This window comes from Nymphaea colorata, chromosome 13 (genome assembly GCF_008831285.2).
Source record: "Nymphaea colorata isolate Beijing-Zhang1983 chromosome 13, ASM883128v2, whole genome shotgun sequence".
Taxonomy (NCBI): domain Eukaryota; kingdom Viridiplantae; phylum Streptophyta; class Magnoliopsida; order Nymphaeales; family Nymphaeaceae; genus Nymphaea; species Nymphaea colorata.
The window spans coordinates 3,638,738-3,660,898 of NC_045150.1; the positions used below are offsets into that span (position 1 = coordinate 3,638,738).

General features: G+C 37.4%; 2 protein-coding genes across 7 annotated transcripts; one reads left to right on the forward strand and one right to left on the reverse strand.

Moving 5' to 3' along the window:
- Positions 1–1,862: 1,862 nt before the first annotated feature.
- On the reverse strand, positions 1,863–9,746 carry LOC116266578 (probable Histone-lysine N-methyltransferase ATXR5). 6 transcript variants are annotated; one of them, XM_031647838.2, is made up of 4 exons: positions 8,161–9,746; positions 7,981–8,061; positions 7,637–7,869; positions 1,863–1,993 (listed from the first exon to the last, which is right to left on the reverse strand). In XM_031647838.2, the coding sequence occupies exons 1-4, from the start codon at positions 8,222–8,224 to the stop codon at positions 1,976–1,978; spliced, it is 396 nt and encodes a 131-aa protein (XP_031503698.1). In that variant the 5' UTR covers positions 8,225–9,746; the 3' UTR covers positions 1,863–1,975. The 6 variants fall into 6 exon arrangements, 4 of the variants coding, with proteins under 4 accessions (XP_031503698.1, XP_031503699.1, XP_031503697.1 ...); XR_004175406.2 differs by lacking the exon at positions 1,863–1,993 and adding an exon at positions 5,718–5,953 and having other exon boundaries at positions 6,138–7,866; XM_031647839.2 differs by lacking the exon at positions 1,863–1,993 and adding an exon at positions 5,718–7,586 and having other exon boundaries at positions 7,677–7,869.
- A 4,229-nt stretch (positions 9,747–13,975) lies between these two features.
- LOC116267192 (3beta-hydroxysteroid-dehydrogenase/decarboxylase-like) lies at positions 13,976–20,310 on the forward strand. The gene is made up of 8 exons (XM_031648797.2): positions 13,976–14,266; positions 16,352–16,441; positions 16,524–16,657; positions 17,275–17,445; positions 18,782–18,907; positions 19,035–19,114; positions 19,864–20,062; positions 20,146–20,310. Exons 1-8 carry the CDS (start codon positions 14,014–14,016, stop codon positions 20,248–20,250), a joined length of 1,158 nt encoding a protein of 385 aa, XP_031504657.1. The 5' UTR covers positions 13,976–14,013; the 3' UTR covers positions 20,251–20,310.
- Positions 20,311–22,161: the final 1,851 nt, after the last annotated feature.

Sequence of the window (22,161 nt, forward strand, 5' to 3'; positions counted from 1 at the left end):
TTTTTTTCTGTGATTCTCTCTCTCCTCATAAAATTAATAAAAAGGGGAAGTCATGTTAGTATTAATTTTCATCTTAATGCCATTTGATCCTTTAAATTGAAAAAAAGACAGTTGGAAATTTGAATAGGCCATTGGTTTGAAGGCTGAGTCTCAAACCTTAATTCAATTTGAACTTGAATCTCAATGGGAAATAATTTTGTTTTCAAAATATATTATCAAATGGAATAGGCCTTTCGAAAAAAAAAAAGGCAGAGCCTATGAAATCTCTCTCTCATAAACTCTATAACTGGAGCACAACATGAAAAATTAGAAAATGCATCCTTATCTTTGTGACTGATCACATTCCCTAGTGTGGCAAAGGGCAGAAAAAACGTATAGAGAATGGAAAGCTGGGATCTAGGAGGCATGCAAAAGTTTCATCTTTGGTTCTGAAGTAGTAATAAAGACCACCTGCTATATTAAAATTTGAATGGTATTTCAATCAGTAAGTATTCTATAATGAATTCTGAAGGGTTTCAAGATCACTGCCAGTTTGAAATTTTGTGGATCCCCTTCCCTTCTTTGTCCCTTTATCATCGTGTTCATCTTGGTGATGGCCAAAAGCAACATGCTTTGTCTCTTTTCAATGACTTCTCAAGTGTTATTTGTTCCCTTGAGAATCTGTTAATTGAATATCTATTCAGCTATCAGTTGGTGGTTTTATATTATAATAGAGATGAAGGAATTTTAGCCGCTAAACAACATGCTTCCTCTATCTCTGGCATTGACATTTCCACTCAGCTAGATGTTTGGCATGCATGAAAATGTTGTATCTGAATTCGTTAATTCTCCATTTGTTTTCAAGTTGAAATCATGGCCGCCTTCTAATGAAACTTTATCATGAGCAGTTCTAGTGGAAGCCTTTTACCACTAGCATTTTCAGGAATAATTTCATGCTAAAGAGAAGATGAACGATACATTGGGCATCTATTGGCTTTCATTAATATTGGGACCATTATTCCTCATTGACCTGTGAATTTGATTTCAATGCAAGCATATTAAACTTCATTCTACATTCTTCCTCCCTTGCAATTTGAATTGACTCCAATTGATTTTTTTTGTTTGGTTGCATGAGATACTTGTTGTTAAAAGCTTCGTTTGGTGCCTAAAGGCTACAGGAATGTGGCATCTACATCTATAAGACGATTCAACTTCATCTTTGTGATGCTACAGCCATACTCCAGAGATGCAACATCTACCTCAAGCGACCCATGGACCAGCAGTTCAACGGCATAACTACCCAAGGATGGGTGAATGATATTTCTCATTGTTTTAGTTCTTTTTTTCAACAATAAAAGGGGCCTCTTCCCTGGAGATTGTATCTAAAAATCGGTGGAAACCGATTTGGTGAGCTGCTTGCTAAGAGAAAATAAGAAAAAATAGTAACGTAGTTTCCGCGTACAGATTCACTAGTAAGTGCTTCCCTACATGCTAATTAGTAACACAGCTTTTGCGTGAGGGATAACCCAAATATTTTGTTACTAATTACGAAAAGCTGTGATGAAATTTCAAGAACAAGCACAAACAAGCTAACCTCTAATCCAACCTAGAAACTAAAATATGAAGAACAGCCCTAAAACTGTTTTACATTAGTTAGTCCTTAAATTGAAAAGAATTAAGCATGGTAACAAATATTATTCTCTGGGAATTGGAAAATAAATTAAATGCTACATAAAATCGAACCAAATCTAACTAAAACAACCAGCACATTAACAAGTAGATCTCGTCTAATGTATGCAACAATCAAATATATAAAACCATATATATATATATATATATATATATATATATAGAAAGAGATAGCTCGAGAGAGAGATTAGCCACCTGGACTTGCCACACATGACAGCTTTGATGGGGGTGTTGGGTCGTCATCTTGAATGTCTCACAATTCTTCATTAATCTGATGTCAGGTTTCACAACATTTACTGCTGCCATTTCACCTCTCAAGCTGGCTCTGTAACAGCAGAAACCGGAAGAGTAAGTTTAGCTGTAGAAAATCATGCACTTCTCCTATGAATTTCAATGCACCATGGTGGCCACATAAACAATGTCAACGTAATCAGAGAAATCCTTGTTGTATTTTCAGAACTCAATCCTTCAGGCTTCAACATAAATCACCATGAGAGCTAGGGTTTTGAAGATGATTAGCTCAAATCCTAAAGCAGTTGATCAGCAAATACCAGACCACTTCCCTCGATCCTTCTTATCATATGATCATTGTATTTAAACTAATATATATATATATTTTGTAAACATTGACAATCAAAGAATTCCAACCCTGCATTCTTAAGAAATCAACACCCTAGAAACATTAAAGGAGCACATATTTAGATGAATGAAATCCTGAGACCTTGAGAAATTGATGATTTTGAGGACGATACCCTGACATTGCTTCCTTGTGGGACAAGAACAAGTGTTTGACAAAGAGGAACCTCATGGGAGAAATTAAACATATAAATGGGAGAAAACACATAACGACGGGTGGGTACGTCAGGCGACCTAAAGACCGAGTCAGTTTGGGGATGATTAACAAATGCATTGGCTGTAGTTCAAACCATGGGGGAGGACCATAGCTGATGAAATAAATTTTTTGTTGTGTCTACTTTCTTCTCCTTGTTTAAGAACCTAGTGTTGAGGGATTTAGTTCTGTTGATTCAAGATAGGTCAGTTACAATAATTAATTTTTGAATTTCCTTCATAAAAGAATAACTCAGAAAATATTTTATTCTTCTTAAGAAGTTATATTTCACGATGGTTTACAACTCTACATAAAGTTTACAAATGAGATAACTATGGTAATAACGTTAAAGGATATCAATACGAGATTGCAGAAGATTTTCTGTTTCTGTATATCTGATCACAACCGAAGACTCATAACCATTTGCTATATTTTAGTCATTATCTCTTTTTCTTGACTTCAGGGATTTCCTTAACACGCTGCCTCAAGCTGAATGGGGGCTCCACAACATTTGACTTGGTTCTGAAATTTCTGAAAAGATTAGAGTAGATTGCCTTTGTGAAGCCATCGGCTAGTTGTCCATTCGTCCAAATGAATTTTATTTGAATGTGACTCTTGCTAACATGATCCCATACAAAATGGAAGTAGTCTTCAATGTGTTTGGTGTGTGCATGAAATACAGGGTTACTTGCAAGGTATAATGCTCCAAGATTATCACACCATAGTATAGGTGGCTGAATCACCTTTTCTCTTAGTTCCTGAAGGAGAGATTTTAGCCATCACACTTCTACAGCAGCACACGCGAGGGACTTGTAATTCAACCTTCGTGCTGGAACAAGCAACAATGCATTGTTTTCTAGAAGCCCAAGACACAACATTATTACCTAAAAATGTAACAAATCCCCCATTTGATTCTCGATCCTCTAAACTTTCAGCTCAATCAACATAGCGAAGATGCTAAGCTGCAATGATGGAGACACAACCAGTTTATGAGAATAGTGACCGGTTCCATTTAGACAGTGGATTCGCTTCACCATAGTCCAATGACCAGCCAAAGGTATATGCATGAATTGGCACACTCTATTGACAACAAATGCAATGTTGGGTCGTGTACGAGTAGCATATTACAGGGGCCCAACTATGCTGCGATAGAGAGATGAATCATGAAATAATTGATCATCCTGTTTTTCAGTGTTAGTTGGGCTCATTGGAGAAAGAGATGCTTTGGATGTACTCATGTTTGCTTGGGGGATAATATTTTTGATATATTGTTGTTGACATAGATATAAAACATTTGCCTTTTGAGTGACTTCAATTCTAAGAAAATAGGATAATTGTCCTAAATCCTTGACAAAAATTCTTGCCCAAGCTGCTGAATTATTTTGGAAATACAAGTGAAAGAGGACCCAGTAGTGATGAGATCATCAACATAGATTAACAAAAATAATTTTACTTCTCCTTTAGTGTAGATGAAGAGAGAAGGGTCGAATCAAGAAATATGGAATCCCAGATTTTGTAAATAACAAGTGAGTCGAGAATACCATGCTCTTGGTGCCTATTTGAGGCTATAGAGTGATTTGTCAAGTTTGCAAACATAGGTGGGATGTTGAGGATCAACGAAACCATTAGGCTAGGCCATGTAGACGTTCTCATCAAGATAGCCATTTAAAAATACATTGTCAAAGTCTAGTTGATGTAGATCCCATCCAAATTGCATAGCCATGGTAAGAAGGACCCTGATTGTCGTGGGTTTAACTGTGGGACTAAAAGTTTCTTGATAATTGATGCCAGCTTCTTGTAAGAATCCTCGAGCAACCAGTCATGTTTTATATCGAGCGATGGACCCATTGCCATTGCGTTTGAGTTTATAAACCCATTTAGAGCTGATGACATTGTATTCTGGTAGGGGTGGAACTAAGTGCCACGTTTGATTTTGTTGAAGCACAGTGAATTCCTTCAGCATTGCTTGTTTCCATAGTTTGTTGGTGGAAGCTTCTTTCCAAGTCATGGGTATCTTGAATTCGACTGCTCCAATAAGCGCCTTGGGAGTTAATGACCCAGTCATTGACCGAGTTTTCATTGGGTGAGTATGGTAAGATGGTCTAGAGATAGGTAGATCAATCTCTTTGTTACAGTTTGTCTCATGTATAGATGCTTGTGATAACGATGGTTCATGATCGTCAATAATGGAATCTGCAAGATCTTGACCAATTGGAGATATTGCTCCCGCATCGAAAGATAGTAAAGTTGGTTGAGGGGCTGGAGTAATGATGTTGAGATCTTGATCCTGCAGAACTGGAGAAGTAATGTTGACATTAGGTAGAACGATACCTTGAGGAGGCAGGTTGTCAATATGATCATCGTCAATACATTTTGCTACTTGATACCAGAATTGAATTTTCTTTTCTATATCATCTTTGGATAGCGAGACCTCATGAGAAGAAGGATATTCAAAGGGTGTCTCATCAAATGTTACATGACGAGTCACAATAATTCTTTGTTCAAACTTTCATCAAAGCACAAATAACCTTTTTGTCTACTCACATATCCAAGAAAGATGCATTTAACAGTCTTGGGTTGAAATTTTGAGAAATTGGTGGGGGTAAGAAGGGGATAACATTTTGATCCAAAAAATAGAAGATGATCATAGTCTGGTGGCTGTCCAAACAATTTTTGAAAATGAGATTGACGATCTAACTTAATAGTCAGAAGCCGATTAATAATGTATATGCTTGTTCTACAAGCATCAACCCAAAAAGAATATTTTAATCTTGCATCATGCATCATACTGAGAGCAGTTTGTACAACATGTTTGTTCTTGCGCTCGACTATTGCATTCTACTCAGGGATATATGGACATGGAAAACGATGTAAAATGCCATTCACCTCACAAAACTGTTGCAGCTCATTATTACAAAACTCTCCTCCATTATCTGATTGGATAGTAGATATGTAATATCCTAGTTGCTTCTTCACAAGTAATCTGAATTTTTTGAAGCATTCAGCAACCTCAGATTTGGCCTTTAATGGAAAAATTCAGGAGTAACGAGAAAGTTATCCACAATGAGCATAAAATATCTAAATTCGTCTCTACCCTCCACAGGAGCTAGTCCCCAAACATCTATATGCAAGATTTGTAATGGATGAATAGCATGAAATTTAAAAGTAGGGAAAGGCTGTTTGTGAGATTTTCCAATGAGGCATGATTCACACAATCTAGAACCTTTAGAACATTTTATTGAAACAATGTTATGCGAATTGAGAAAGTTAACAATGGTTTTACTTTTATGGCCTAATCGCGTAGGCCACAAAGAAAAATTCACAGAATTAGAACTTAATGGAAACCAACTACTGAACGTTGTTGCTCCTCTACTTGTGTCTTCTCTTGATGCAAAGATCAGATATAGTCCATTAGGCTGCTTGCCCCCGAAGTAGTACCTTCATCGTCTGCAGATCCTTTATAATAAATTCATGGGATAAGAACTCAAAAATGCAACTATTATCAGATGTAAACTTTCCCACAAATAATAAATTATGAGTGATTTTAGGAACATGTAATGAGTTCTTGAGCATAAAAGATTTCCTTCCATATTAATAGATAAGTCTCCTTTATGACAAATAGACAGATAAGAGCCATTACCGATCATAATGCCACTCGATCCAGCATGTGTTCTTTTATTTTTCATCATGTTATCATTGGCATTGTATATTCTTCTGCAGTTTTTTTAGTGTTCATAGCAGAGAACACCTGAGGAATAACATAGCATGATCTAGCAGAATGTCCCTTTTTGCCACAATAATGACATATAATAGGATTTTTTTGATAGCCTTTTGTAGAATCATAGTTGCATTGGGACTGATTGTTGGTGTTACATTGACCTTGATTTTGAGCTTGTTGTTCTTGTCTGTGTCCTTATAACCGACCTTCAATACAGCTGCCACCATAACAGTGATAAAATCCACACCCTCTTCCTCGGTTGTGGAAGGCATTGAATGCAGTGTGGTTCACCAACTGTGTTATATTTTGAGATATCTCTTTCAAGCAAAGGAGACTTGAGTAAATCAAGTCTTTTTTCTTGATTAAGAAGATCAACCAGCTCTACGAAGGTGATTGTTGAGTGGTGGGTTTCACCAGTAAGAAGAGTTATGAAGCTTTCATGTTTTCCTGGAAGGTTGTTCATAGTGATTTCTACAAGATCACTATCGGTTGTTTGTTGATCTACAACAGATAACGTGTCTGCCAACAATCTGATTTTCTCTAGATATGTCCTCATACTCATAGACCCCTTTCTTATAAAATGCAGTTCCTTTTTGAGAAGCATGACTCGCAGTGGAGACTAGGAGCCATACGCTTTTTCCAAAGTAGTCCAATATTCTCTTGCTGATGACGCTCGAACAATTTGACCATGAGCAAAGTCATTCACTGTAGCTTTTATCCAGCTGAGAGAAAGACGATCAGATTTGCGTCGTTGCTTATACTCGGGATTGTGATTAGTTTTTCCATTGGTGGAGATAGTTTCTAATGGAGCCAAGATAGTTCCATTCACATATTCAAGAAGACCTTGAGATTCCATCACTGGTTCCATCTGACTTCTCCAATGAAGATAGTTATTTCCATTGAAATTAACAGATACTAAAGTGCTGATGGCATTCCATTTAGGCCTGGGCGTCGGGCCGGGCCGCCGCCGGGCCGGCCCAGCCCAGCCTGGTATGGGCCGGGTCCGGGTCGCACTTTTTTTCTATCCGGCTCAACTTTAGTGAGCCTGGCCCGGCCCAATATCTTAACAAGCCGGGCCTGGTTATCACTTTCTAAGCCAGGCCGGCCCGTTAGGTAGGTCGACGTCAACGAGCAAGCAGAGGGAGGAGAAGGAGAGAAGGCCCCCGTTAGGTAGGTCGACGTCAACGAGCAAGCAGAGGGAGGAGAAGGAGAGAAGGCCGGAGGCGGCGATGGGGACGAGGAGCAAGAGGAGAGTGCATCGTTTCCTTCCAATCATTGCTGCCATCGAGGATCTCCGACTCAAGACCTCCATCATCGTGGCCAACAGCCCAACACCGCCGTCGCCGTCGTCATCCAGCAGATATCAAACGTCTGTGGAAAAGCAACATCAATCTTAAAAGAAAACAAGAAAATATAAGCACCTGCATTCCACCCTTCTCCAATTTCGTTGCATTGGCCGACCTGGGAGCCATTCCAGGTACATAGGTCAGGTCATCGTAGAATTGCATCTTCAATGCCTTCAAACCTACAGCAAGCGAATGCATCTGTTCCAATCTTCTCTCTGGTTCCACACTCGAAACAAATGGCAGCAATCTCCTCTTCTTCTTTGAAGTCACCAATTGCCCTGATCGCCTCCTCCGTTTCCGAGCATCTACTGAGACCACAATTTCAATTCAATGCCAGTAAATAACACATGCAGAAGAGTACCGTCCTTTAGATTTATTCACGGGATAAGAGATAGGAGGAACGAAGACAGAAGGCATACCGATTGAAAATTTCTCGACTTGGTTATCTGGTTTCTGTATGCGGAAGAAATTGATTCTTTTCGTTTGACTAAGCCGTAAGACTACGCGACATCAACAGGGAAGCCAGATCAGAATACCATCTATTAGGAAATAGCAGAAAAGAAGCCTTAAATCATCTGCAAAGAGGGTTTCGCAATTACCTCGTGAAGTTTTCTGGCTAGAGCAGCTAGGGCAGAACCAAGGACCAGTCGGAACCCTAATCATGGGGTCGGTACTGGACCCTCGTTGCGGCCCCTCCGTTGTTGCTTCTCGCGAGCGACCCCATGATTCCGGTGTACACGCCGTAATTGTTACCCGAGATCCCAGACGAGGACTCGAACCCTCTCAACATAGGCATGATCAAAACCGAGAGGGGAGACAGAGACAGAAAAAGGAGAGAAACAAAAGCAGAAAGCAGAAAAGAAAGATCAACAGAGACAGGACGAACGAAGAAGTGGAGATTTGCCGCCAGTTAACGGGCCGGGCTACTCGGGCCGGATCTTATCAGGTCGGGCCGGCCCGATGCCCAAGTCTAATTCCATTGAGTAACAAGGACAGAGGAGAAAGACGATGCTATTAGTCCTCTAAAAGAAGAGGGATCTGATACCATAAAAGAATAACTCAGGTCAGAAGATATATTTCTCAATGGTTTATAGCTCTATATATATAGTTTACAAATGAGATAATTATGGTAACAACATTAAAGGATATCCTAATATCCATACTAGATTGCAAAAGATTTTCTGTGTTTGTGTATATTTGATCACAACCGAAGACTCATAACCATTTGCTATATTTTAGCCATTATCTCTTCTCTTTGACTTCAAGGATTTCCTTTAACACTTCAGCCTTATTTAAAGGGTTTTCTTTCACAATAATTTCTGCATGGATTCAATGCCACAACCTTGTTCCTGATTTGTAGTTGCGTGGCAGCGTGTGGTGTCAATCCATTTCTTGATCATGCGTTACCTTCTTTCCATAATTCATATATGGGGAGTTGTGATCAGTCGTTGGCTTCTATCCGAGCTTAGCTTATCATGCTATATTTTCTTTCCAACCTTCATTTATGGTAAGCTGCTATGATTGTGGGCAGGTGTTATCTTCTTTGGGAAGTTGACACAAGATGAGCTGCATGGTGAGTTGTTGTCCCAGTGACCCAACAACAAACAGAAATAAAACCTCTCAGCAGCAGTGGCACAACAACAAGTAACAGCAGGACCCTCAACATTGATGACCCACAACAGAACCCCTCAATATTCCATTAGCAGAACCTCGCAGCAGCACAGTACAGAGATCCATCAACAGAGGCCATTAACTGAAACCATACAACAATTAGGGCGACCGGCAAAACCCCCTGACAACAATGGCCCAATAACATGAGCCAACATGGCTGAACCCTGGGATTGGCAACAACCACAACGGAGGAACCCAAACCCATCGAGAAACCCCATTAAAGAGCCCAACAAGAAACTGGGACACAGTCCAAACGAAAAACTCCAACAAGAAACCTAAAAGGAACACCTGAAGGGCATATATAGAGGACATAATGGATGCCCACAAAAACACACACACGGAGAGTGAGAAAGTGCTGCCACTGATTTCTCACAATCTCTTTTTCTTTTGTGCTTGCTTCTCTCTCTCTCTCTCTCTCTCTCTCTCTATATATATATATATATATATATATATATATATATAGAGAGAGAGAGAGAGAGAGCGCAATGGATCTCCAATACAGGTGATTGGCAATCAGATATTTACAATGGATCTCAATACAAGTCATTAACAAACATTTATAGTCGATGTTATAACAATAAAATAAACCAGAATAGAGATCAACAACCATTCCTGCTTTGCCAAATCTTAGACAGACGCTTGCCATGTATGTGATTTTGATGCTATCAGCCCTTCCGTGTCTGAAGAGACATTTTCATACCCATTATTTGAAGGAGCACAAATAACGAAAGAGAGATGGTGTCCGTAATTCATATGTTAATTATAATATGGGAGACAGACAACCTTTTTCCTTCCATCCTCCAATATTTAATGGCTTATTTATAGGGTTTGCTAGCTGTTTATATTTACTTTGTTATTTGGCTGTGTGACAGTACCCTCCATGGTTATCCAAAGGCTATCATCACCTTTTTTTAATATGAAAATGCCATCACAATCGTCACCATATACGTCAGAATATTGGTTTGAGGTGCTTTAGCAAGTGAATGGGAAAACAGGAATGAGTTGGCGTTTCCTATTATATAGTTTAATTTATTGTTGTAATTAATGCTAACTTGTCGTCAAATAAACTACTGGGTGTAATGCTGATCCATTGTAGGCATCTCATGTGCGCTTTCTATATTTTTTCAATTGAAAAAGGAAAAACAACGTGTTTCCCTCCCTCCTCCAGAATTCATGGTTTCCTTTCCTTTTAAACCAATCAGCCCTTTTGAGATGTATCAGGGCCAACCGTTAAGCAGGGTCATGGTTGCCGAAGGGACCAATTGGCACGGTTCGAATTAAAAAAGTTCTTTTAATTCTTTTCTTTTTTTTTAACTTCTCCTTTTATCTTGACAAAAAGTTTCTTTTTCTTATTTAAATGGAATATTTTCATCATTAATCATATTAATGCATGAAATTTTGTGCACCAGCACAACGTGCATAACTAGATTCGGTCAAACTAGCCATGAGTATGCAGGGATGACTCAAAAATTATATAAAAATGTTCATACCAAAGGTGGGTACATGCCTCGAGTGTCTTTCAGCCAAGAAAAATCCCGGCTCTGCCGTTGCATGCATAGCTCTCGCTCTGGCTGCTAAAAGGCAGATGGCTTTTCTCGGCAGATCAATTCAAAAACCCTTTAAACCTGCTTCTCTCGTTGCAACTAATTAGGAGAGATGCAATAATGTGGTGCAGTCTTATGAATCCTAAACTATCTTTTCACAAGGAAATCTCTAGCTAGAGCTTGGTTTGAGTTATTTAATTGTTTTTTCGAACCAATGACCCATGCATTAATCAAACAGGTGACTTTGCTGCTATAGCACGAATTACCCCACCCAAGCGTCAGGATTCTGGAGTTCCAATCATTTTATGTGTCATGGGAACATCACCATTGAGTGTGCCTTTTTCGAACTAATTAGAGGCGAGCGTAATGTATCTTTCTAGGCTATCTTTATGATCAAGCAGCGTTATGAACTTCAAAATGACAAGAATTTAATCAAAGGGGATATACAATTTTATGAATCTAAATGGCCTCCTTTAGATTAGTGAGACCCTAGGCACTCTCAACGTCAATCTACCCTTACTGATCATCCATGATCAACACATGAATGAATTTCATAACAGTTTGCAACCCTAAAATTGCCTGATTGGATCCTCCTCTTCCAATTCACATCCATCAAAACCAACTCCTATCTTGGAACCCGACCACCCCATTCTTGTCATAGTCAGTAACATCCTAGTTGACTCAAGGACCATGAATAACGCTTTATGATGTTGTGTGCTTTCAAGTCCCAGGCACTGTTTGATAGTGTTATACCATGTGGCATCCTATATTAAAGGCAGTTTTTCCTTGATCCATTAGACTTTTCCTGCTAATATATTTTAAAATCATGAACAACTCAATTCCACCAGTCTATGGAAGCTGTAGCTGGGCAAAATGCTATAGAAGCCGAAGTTTGGGTACTTGAAGGAAAACAACTTACAGATCCTCACTAAACTATCACTTAGAAAATAACCAATTAGTTGTAATGTGTGCCTAAAACCAAGTTTAATGACATGAGTCCATATATAGAAAATTATGAAGTACGGTTGATTGCTAATGGATATACCCAAACAAAAGGAGTGGATTGAAATGTTACCTTCAAAATGAATGGCACCCTTTTTTCAAGTAATTGTAACAGTGCCTCCATGGCGATCCTCAAAGACTAGTAATCTTGTTTCTCTCAAGAAGGGTAAGATGTACTGTGCGGCCCAAATTAATAAGTCAATTTGTGACCTGAAGCAATAGCCAATCTATTAAATTTCTAAACTTCCTTAGCTTATAGAAAAATTGATGTTCACGCAATCCAAAGTTTATTTTCTCTTTTCAAAATTAATGACATTGGAAAGTTTTTTTGTAATTGTCTAGGTAAATGACATGATTGGGTGATGATTATGAGAGAATAGCATCTTTGAAGCAACTTATCAATGGATGTTTTGGCAAATAAAAGACTCCGAAAGTTGAACTACTTCTTAGGCATTTGGTTAACAAGATCCAAGCCATGGCCCACCCTCAATTTTTGGAAAAAACAAAAATTTTAAAAGTTATAATTTTAAAAAGTTTTCGTTTGGCCCCCATAAGATTTCAAATAATGCACTTTGACCCATGTAATCAAAGTTTTGAGAAATATAAATCGTCTCCTCGTCATCTCCCTACAATATATTTTCTAACTCCACCTTTGACTACACTATTGGCCGTCCAGCAGAGTTCCCTATGAAACCATTTATGAAGCTTGATAACTAGAGTTATGAGGCTCTTAAGTCTTAAAGATCCCACATGCACACTATTGTCAAATTATTGGTAAACTCCAGGGATGGAGACAGATGGCGGCAGGGGCCTTGGCCCATCTTCAAAATTTCAGAAAAAAAAAATTGCATACCTTTTTTAAAAAATTTCTATTATCCCAATGTAAAAAATTTGAAAAATTATATTTTGACCTCTGTTAAAATTTTGAAACTATAGTTTCAAAAAAATTTCTGATTTTGCCCCTGCCAAATGCATGGCTATTACGAACCAAATATCATCTACGCTCTGGACGACATTCTTCACCAATTTATGTGCCCATATGAGACGGCATTCTGATACTGTTCGGTGGTAAGCTACAGCTCCTTTTCTACATGGAACACAATGCAACAGTCTAACATGCATTTTAAAGTCTTCAACATCCTGAATTTGTACTGTGATAATCGAATGGTTGTCCTTATTACTCATGTCAAAATCAAATCAGTTTTTCATTATAAGCGAACTACACAAGTTGAAATTAGCCATTACATTTTAAAAAACTGAAGTGACTTCAAATATGATGTACACAGAGCGGCAGAGCCATGTGGGCAATAGGCCACACCAGCCCATAGAATTTACTTCTTCGATTTCTCATTTTTCACATCGTAGTGCTCCTTAAAGTTTAAACTTTTTTTTAACATCTTAGTGCTCCTTAAAGTTTAAGCTTTTTTTTAACATCTAAGTACCCCTTAAAGTTTAAAATTTAATTTAAGGTACCAGCGTCTTTTACTTAAATTTCTGGCTTCGCTTTGATCTTTTTCACAATTAGTAGCAAGTCCGCAAATTTAGCTCCTGGATTACAAGATTTGAACCGACATTGATCCACCGACCTAATCACCGGGGTTCCCTAGCCGCCTTCCATCACTTCACTTGCCTACGATAACATCCTGAAAAAGGATGTCATATTCATTCTTTTCACTTCATCTTCATCACGTGAACAGGAAAATATATATGAACGTGGTGGCCATTCCTTCTGGGGCCTATGTTATTTTTGTTATCGCCTTTCAGGGAGTAACTGTATTGGTTATTAGAAGTGTGCGGATTCGCTGTAAATATCTCATGTGCATTCTTTCTAGATTCTTTAATCAGTAGCAGAAGGAAAAAAACATCTCGCTTCCTTCTATCTTCCAATTTTCATCGTTTCCATTCTCTCGAAACCATTGTCACAACTGTCGAGAACAAGCAAGAAGAAGCCGACATGAAATTCTTTTCCTATTGCCCAATTAATTTAAGCTTTTTTTGGGTAAAAGGACAATAGAAAACTAGCGAGAATCGATTGGCTGCATGGTTTTGTGCGAATACTGTAAATTACTTTATATTGGTAGCGTCAGACCAGTTAATCTGATCAGGATTGCTTGTGCCCAACGCGATAATGGCGGCAAACGCCCTGATTCCCTCCCTTTAAAACGGAACGGGGGGCCTCCCCTAGTAACTGAAGTTACTGATCTGTGAGTGAGAGAGAGAAAGAGGGGAAGAACAATGGCGGTGGATGATGGGTCGGAGATGAGGAGGGTGTGCGTGGTGACGGGGGGGAGAGGCTTCGTCGCTCGGCACGTCGTATCAATGCTTCTGAAGCAACAGACCCCGGAGTGGGTCGTACGGATCGCCGACCTCCGCCCGACCATCGTGCTCGAACCCGACGAGGAGTCCGGCGTCCTCGGCGACGCCCTTCGGTCCGGCCGCGCTCTCTACCTCCCCATCGACATTCTTGACAGGGCCCAGGTCGTCCGTGGTAAGAACTCTTCTCTCTCTTACTTGGTCTATGCCTTTATCGTCCAACTAGAGTGAGACACACAAAAAGAAATGACATGACGCACTAGGTTGTCATTTGAAACTTCAAAAATGATATTATCTATAGAAATGAAGAGGTCTCAGTGAAACGCATCCCTTCCTCCATTTTGTATGATGTTTGGTTAATTTTCCGTAACCTATGAAGAAATAATGGTAAACTCAACCTCATACAAGTATTAAGAGCTGATTTGTAGATGTAATCTTTTTCAAGTTCAACTTTTTGTTGGGCTTACGTTAAATGTTATTTTCCTTTTTCTCTCTCTCTTTTCCCCTGTGTATGCTGGAGTGTACATAGCTTTGCTAGCATGCAAATTAAGAGGATGTCCCAAGTCAGAAACAGAGTTTGGATTGGACCAGACCACATACTTGAACTTATAAACTTGAATCCAGATCCGTCAAATAAGATACCATAGCTCTTAGCAGGCCAAGTCGGCACTGGTTCTTAGATCCGTAGTTTTTCAATGTAAAATGTACTTGAAAACAGCATATTTGAAGTTCCAACAGTGGATCTCTCCCAACACAGATCTCAATCAACCTCAGATCTTAAATCTGTATCAAGCATGGCTTAAAGAAATGCTTACAAAGAGGGAGCCTAAGTAGTGGCAGAGCTATGTCACCATGGTACATCCATATGACCCGCGTACCGGTATCGGTACACCAGTATGCCAAAACGGGTACGTGGTGGTATCTTTGGATTTGATTTCAGGTCAGAATCAGATCCAAACTATATTAAAATGTTAAAATGTAACCCACAATGCTTTTCTCCCTCTCGATCTTCTGGTGTCTTCCGCAGTTGCTTGGGCAGTTGGCAATGGACCTCCGGCGAGAGCTTGGGCAGCCATTGGCGATGGACGGCAGCTGGCGACGAGAGGTGCTGGAGCAGAGGAAGATAGAGAGAGGCGCAAGAGCAAAGCGAGAAAGTTGTAAGAGTAGAGCGAGAGAGAGAGTTTGAGAACGGGTAGAGAGAAAAACTGACAGAGAGAGGGAGAGAAAGAGTGTGATAGATTGGAAAGCAGAGAGGGATATTGTAGTTTGTACTGGAAAAAATGGCAGTCACCGGAATACTCAACCCAAAAAAGGGGAAGAACGGGTACATTAGAAAACAAAAAGGAAAAAAAAAAAAAAAGAACAGAATGTACTCGAGAAGTCAATTTTTTGGTTGAAGCTGGTGTAGTTGCCAGAGACACTACTCTTGCCGGAATAGACGACGAAATCATAGAGCGTTTAACCCTCGTCCGTCTTCGTTAAATGGTTTTTTTTTTTTTCTTTTTGGTTTGAGAACATAAAAACCCATTCTCGAGGGAGGAGGGTTTCCTTTTCTAACACACCATAAAAGAAAAAGTTAACATAACTCGTCTGAGTTTTCTTTGACTCATGACTTGTTTTGTAAAGTTTACCATATGTTTTTATTTATTTTATTAAATTATTTTTTTAATATTTTAATGTGTTGTCAACATATTATGGTTAACAAATGATGAATGATGAATATTGATTATATGAGTGATGATTTTTTTTACATGGAACACATTGTTCTTGTTTTTTTATATTTTTAAATTAAAAATATATAATTATCACGGTATTGCATACCAAAATTGATGAAAACGCCGTACCCAAACCCGCTTTCCCGTACCGGTACCCCTACCTATGTGGCATAGTGGTAGAGCCATAAATTTGTAGCTAATGAGTATTATTTTAAAAGCTATCATTATTTAAAGGGTCGTTTTTTAGTAAGAACACTCTACGAGTGTCCAACTAATCTGCCTCCAAATATTGGAGCGGACACTAATCTGCCTCAAATATACATAAAACTACACTAATATTTGGGGCATATTCATTGGACATTCATTCATAGTGCTTGCAGACAGACAACTGTAAGCCAAGCATGTAAATATAAATAAAATATTTATGGCTCTGCTACTGGGCTTAGGGGGGCTGGAAGGAAGGAAATTAATCTGTGAAGACTTTCAATTTTTTTAAGGTTTCAATTTGTTTATAACGGTATCTTTCCTTTTCTGTTTATGTGAAGCTTTCAAGGGAGCGAATACCGTTTTTCACATGGCTGCTTCAAGTTCAAGTATTAATAACTATAAGCTTCACTCTTCTGTGAATGTTCAAGGTAAAATTGAAATTGAGTAGACTTTTTCCTCATTATGCTGAAAGTTCAATGTACATATTAAGCAAGTAATATTGTCTTGTAGGAACCAAAAATGTTATAGATGCTTGTGTTGCGTGTGAGGTGAAGAAACTTATTTACACCAGCTCCTCAACTGTTGTGCTTGATGGTACCCATGGGATTATTGATGGCGACGAGTCATTAACATACCCAAAAAAGGTAAAGTTCTACCAAAAAACGAAAACTTCAACACATATTATATAATATTAATTGTGCCTCAAAAGGCAAACAAAAGATCAAACACGCTAACATGTCTATGATTACTGATTTAGTGCAAAACATATTTCAGCTCAAGCTATTTTTGTGAAATGTCTTAATTTCTCTCCTCCTGAAGTTTTAGTATTAATTTTAGGAGGCATTCACTCTTTGTGATTAAAGTAACATGTTTGGAACTCAAAATTAATTGACTTAGCATGTATACGTTGCATACCAAATAAAACTTTTAAGATTAGATTGCATAAAAGTATGTCTAGTGTTGATCTATTTGTGTAAGGAGTCTCCTTTTTATCCTTAACCTAAGTAGTCTGCGCTATAGACCTTCACACACCCACATAATTGAATTAGTCAAACTAAAACCCAAGTTAACCTCTACTGGTAGCAATGATACACTATTCTATACACCATATTCAAAGGATGGTCAGTTTCAGTTTTGCAACTGCCATGGCTGACTTGCAGATAACATTACTGGATTTTGTTAACCGCGCTTCATGATTCTTTATGAATTCCTATTTTTTTTCCCTTTGTTAAATAATGTCAATGTGTTTTTTTTTTTGTAGTACATTGACCCTTATGCAGCAACCAAAGCTCAGGCAGAATCATTGGTTTTACAAGCGAATGGAAGAGGGGGGCTTTTAACATGTTCCATACGTCCAAGTTGCATCTTTGGCCCCGGTGATAAACTTTTCTTGCCTGTAACTGCTGCTGTTGCGAGGGCTACCAATGCTAAGGCATGCACATTATATATATTATACAATTAGTTTCTTCTAATTTGAATGCACTTTCTGTCTTCATTTCCTTTCTTTTTTGTAAATGACATGTTCATGTCTATGCATAATGTTTACACGAGTTGGATACGTGACAAGAATTTGAAAAGCTCTAGAAAAAACACACGTACGAGTATATTTGTTTGTGCACAAATACACATGAAATGAGATGGTGTTAAAATAATTATTCTCTTTTATTCCAAGCTTCAAATATCGCCAGAAACTAGACTGGTTATTCAAATTAAATCTAAATCGGCCAATTTATGGCTGAAATGTGCTTATGAGAATGATGACAGACCCATTAAATTTACATAATCTGTTTAAATAATTAGATTGAGCAAAGTCATGGCCAAAAATGCTTCACATTTATATATTCTGCATATATTGATGTTTAGTTAAAATTGAATCTGCAAACCTTCCAGGACAATCACTTGACAATAATTTTATGAAACCTTTCAGTAATTTAAAATCATGCTATGTACCTTCAGCGGCAATCAATTGGAGAACTGGTTTTTAAAATTTTGTGGGTGCGGCCGGTGTGCTATTAGGCAAGATGGCAGCATTTTAATTCCTTGTATACCATTGCTTCAATCCACACAATTTTCTATTTTTCTTACCAAGCCTCCCTTCTCTTTGTTTGATTCTGGTCTGGACTATTAATGGCATTCCAATATGCTTATTGGAAACAAGTGTTTTACATGGTCATATAATTCTCATTAGTGCTAACTCAAGAAATTGAACTGAAATGGTAAAATAAATCTTTGGATCACGAACTTTTAGTAGAATTTCATGTTTCTAAATTAAGTGTTCTAATATTAAGATAAGAAAATGTAATATGTGATTTTTCTCTTTGTATTGGTTAATTTTTTTTTAAAAAAAGTAGTCTTTCGTTAAAGTTTCTATGGTATAGAAAATGCTAAAAAATTAGAACATATCATTCCAAAGTTGATGAATCTTACTAACACCAAGAAAATTGAAAACTATAACTGTTTCAATCTATATGAAGTTTATAAATTTTATGTTCTCCTGTTGAATCACAATGGCTGACTTCCATCTTTTCTTCATCTCTTGGTAGTATTCATATAAACATATGTTATCTCCACCCTGAAACATAACCTAAAATGCTAAAACGGTGTCTTTGTTCTTTATGCTGACCTTGAATGTGCCAATGAGAGCTAATCCAAATGATTAGATAATTAGTGATTAATCATTTTTAGTTCTTATTTTACTATGTCATACGCTTTCTTGTTGCCCTAGTTTGCTTAGTAAGGTTATAGTTTAATTTCTATTCATTTTGCAGTTCATAATTGGAGATGGAAAGAACATATTTGATTTTGTTTATGTTGAAAATGTGGCACATGCTCATATATGTGCTGAGAAGGCATTGGGGTTGGGTACAACTATTGAAAAACAAGCTGCAGGAAAGGTGCTCCTCTAGCTCTTATATTTTTCCCATTTGTTGAGCAATAGATGCAATGAAGGAGACGTTTTGCTAACTTTTAGAGTACTTTCTCCTTCCTTATGCATCTAATCATTTGCTTTTCTTTTTCTAGGCATTTTTCGTGACGAACATGGAACCAATGGTGTTTTGGGAGTTTATCTCACTAATTTTTGAAGCATTGGGTTATAAAAGGTGCTCAACTCTTTGACTGCCAAAATATGTTTGTATCATGGCTACTATGCATTGTCATTGACTTGTGAATAGTGTTTGTCATCCTATTATGTTGTTTACAAGAGAGAAAAAAAAAAGATAAAGATAGGGCTGCAAACATATAGGATTTGGATAGCAACATGTTTCATAGCGTTAAAGTTGACATAACCTCAAACCAACCAGGTCACTGGACTATAAATTATAATATTGGAGTACATGTAGCTAGTCCTAAGCTTCTAAGTGGTTCCAATCTACCATGTTTACTTGACTATAAAATAACATAGACAACTTCAATGTTTTGCCATATTTTGAAGGACCTTTACTTGGTAACAATTTTTATAGTTTTGCAAGGTCTTACTTCATTCAAATTTTTAGACTACAGAAAGCAATTATAAGTATTGGTTCTTAAATCGATCCCAATACAAGCCAAACACACTTGCCTCTTGCCCTCAAGGTTTATGATAGTGCAGGGCTTTCTTTGGGAGTTGATGCACGTGTCAATCAAATGAGGAACTAAATTTTTGTTAATCGTTAGTCTAATCATCCTTTCGGGTCCAAAAATGGTTTATATGTTATGATAAAAATATGATAAAGACTAAATTTTCTAGTAATTGTACATATCTAAACATGAAGATTATCAATATATAATTAATTATCGAATGTATCCTCCATTTTCTCAGGACTTTTATGAACTTATAATAATCTCATCATGTTTTTTCCATGACTTGCAGGCCTAAATATCGTATTTTCACATCTTTTATAATGCCAATTGCACATATTGTGGAATGGACATATAAATTACTAGCTCCATGTGGACTGGACGTACCTCCATTTACATGTGCGCGAATCAAGCATATCATCTTTGACGAAACTTTCAACTGCACAAGAGCCAAGAAGTTGCTCGGTTATTCACCAATTGTTTCGCTCAAGGTCTCAATATATTTCGTAATTAACTATCAAGGTCTTTAAAGAGAAATTGCTAATGGTTATATGTTGGTGTTACAATGTGGCAGGATGGTCTAGAAAAGACAATTGAGTCATTCTCCCACTTGAGAGTTCAGAATGACAATAAGAAGAAAGATGAACTGAAGGCCTTTTGTGGATGTTGGAAGCGTTAAAGGTGTATTGGAGTTCATGACATGCATCACTCTCAAGATCTGTTTTCTACAACATTTATGTGATCCCAATGTCTTTTGTCCTTAATAGGCAAGCTCAGACTCCTCTAGAAGGGCAAGCACATTCAAAATGCCATGGTGCTGCCAGTTCCTATTGTTTCCCTTTTGTGTTTAAAGGTTGCCTTGATATATATTACCATTACTTCTTGTTTCATAGTTTCTCCCTTCCTTGATCAATCTTTTCATGTTTGTCAAGCTCCATGCTATAATCTATACTTTAATTTTTTTCATAAACAGTAAAATTTTCTCCCATCAGATTTTGTAGATGTGGTTTATTTTTTTACTAGACAAATAAATTTTAAATCCTATAAATATGATGTAAAGTTTGGCATGTCAAGATCACAAAAGTTCATGAGCACAATATGATTTTCCAATTTTAAATATTGAAAAATTATTTCATCATTTCAAATGATACCATTTAGAACTTACATGCAGCTTCCCTACCCACACCTTATCCAAAGTGGCTAAGCTAGCTCGGGTAGGCATCAAAGGTTCATAAATTCATGGTACCTCTGCTGCTTCATAACCAAACATTATCTCAACCACCTTTTTGATTTGGCTACACGAATTTGAAAGCAAATGTGAACTCCTAGCATTGTTTATCAATCCTGAAACCATCATGAATATTTGTTTTCTTGAATAAAACTAAAGCATATTGAACTAAATGCTTTGAGAACCCTTATGAAGATAGATGTCAGAAGAAGACTCTTCAACATCCCTCCTAGTTGGAAGTAGTGTGCATCATGTGGCTTTGATGAATTGAATAGGGGAAAGGATGACCCTAGCGCATATTAATTTTTCAATCTAAGAAGTTATAGTTGTCCAGATCCCATAAATCTCATTACTTGGAGAAGGTAGGCCCATGACATCAAGTCAAAGGCTCTTCAAAAATCAATTTTCAACGTGAAAAAGAAAATAAACAATGCCAGAAGTGGTAATGAAATTAGAGAATCTTCATCATAGGAGAAAAAATGAGTGGATCACTTGAAGCCCTAGAGGACAAGACTTTTATCAATACGTGCCTAAGTACCTTCATTATAGAGATAGGTTCATAATCAAAATGGTTTTTATTTACAAAATATCTTTTAATGTATTTTCACTACAATGTACTAACACCTAAAAATTAAGTAGATAAAGTGTTGTCCACTTTTGTACCAACTTTAATTGTTCAATTCCAATGTTAAAAAGTTGTAGGCTATTAAAAGAAGTATATTTGTTTTGACATTAAGTAAAATTATTCAAGCAGCCAAACATCACCTGAAAACAATCACCAACAAAATTTATTGCTCATTAAAGGGAACTGAAGAGAGATCAGGTCTAAGCTATCGGCAAACAAAAAAAATAAAAATACTAATGTTGCCACCAAAAGACATTTTGAAAATAGGCAGCCAATGTAATCAAGGTTCATTAAAACGTTTTGACTTGTTTTCTCACTAAACCGTGGTCAATTTAATTTCTTGTTGAACATGTTGGGACAAACCTTTCCTTTTATTCAATAAAAAAATGAATTAAATAATCAAAGCTAGACAATCATACAAAGACTTCAATATAAAATAGTTAAAAGAAACAAAAAAAACTACATGAAAAGCCCATGTCCTTCAATGACTGTCTTGATGGGTTATCATTACATCTAACCATTTTATTGGTCAAACTTATACACCAAGGGATAGAATACTAATCAAATAAATCTGAAGCTATCTCTTCCATTAATTGTTATTTGACCTGACTTAATTGCTTAAGTTGAGTTAAAGATTTTCTCAAACATAACCCTCAACTAAAAATTCCCGAGATGCCAAATTAGAAAACCACCAGCCACCATGTACTCTTGAGAAGGAGCATGAAAACAAGGTATGG

Coding starts and splice junctions, on each gene's coding strand:
- LOC116266578 (XM_031647836.2), bottom strand. CDS start 8,224: ATGATTAGGGTTCCGACTGGTCCTTGGTTCTGCCCTAGCTGCTCTAGC. Junction 7,870..7,980: donor AGTCGAGAAATTTTCAATCG/GTATGCCTTCTG, acceptor TTGTGGTCTCAG/TAGATGCTCGGAAACGGAGG. Junction 5,954..7,636: donor TGGAGAAGGGTGGAATGCAG/GTGCTTATATTT, acceptor TTTATTATAAAG/GATCTGCAGACGATGAAGGT.
- LOC116267192 (XM_031648797.2), top strand. CDS start 14,014: ATGGCGGTGGATGATGGGTCGGAGATGAGGAGGGTGTGCGTGGTGACG. Junction 16,442..16,523: donor CTCTTCTGTGAATGTTCAAG/GTAAAATTGAAA, acceptor ATTGTCTTGTAG/GAACCAAAAATGTTATAGAT. Junction 17,446..18,781: donor CGAGGGCTACCAATGCTAAG/GCATGCACATTA, acceptor TTCATTTTGCAG/TTCATAATTGGAGATGGAAA.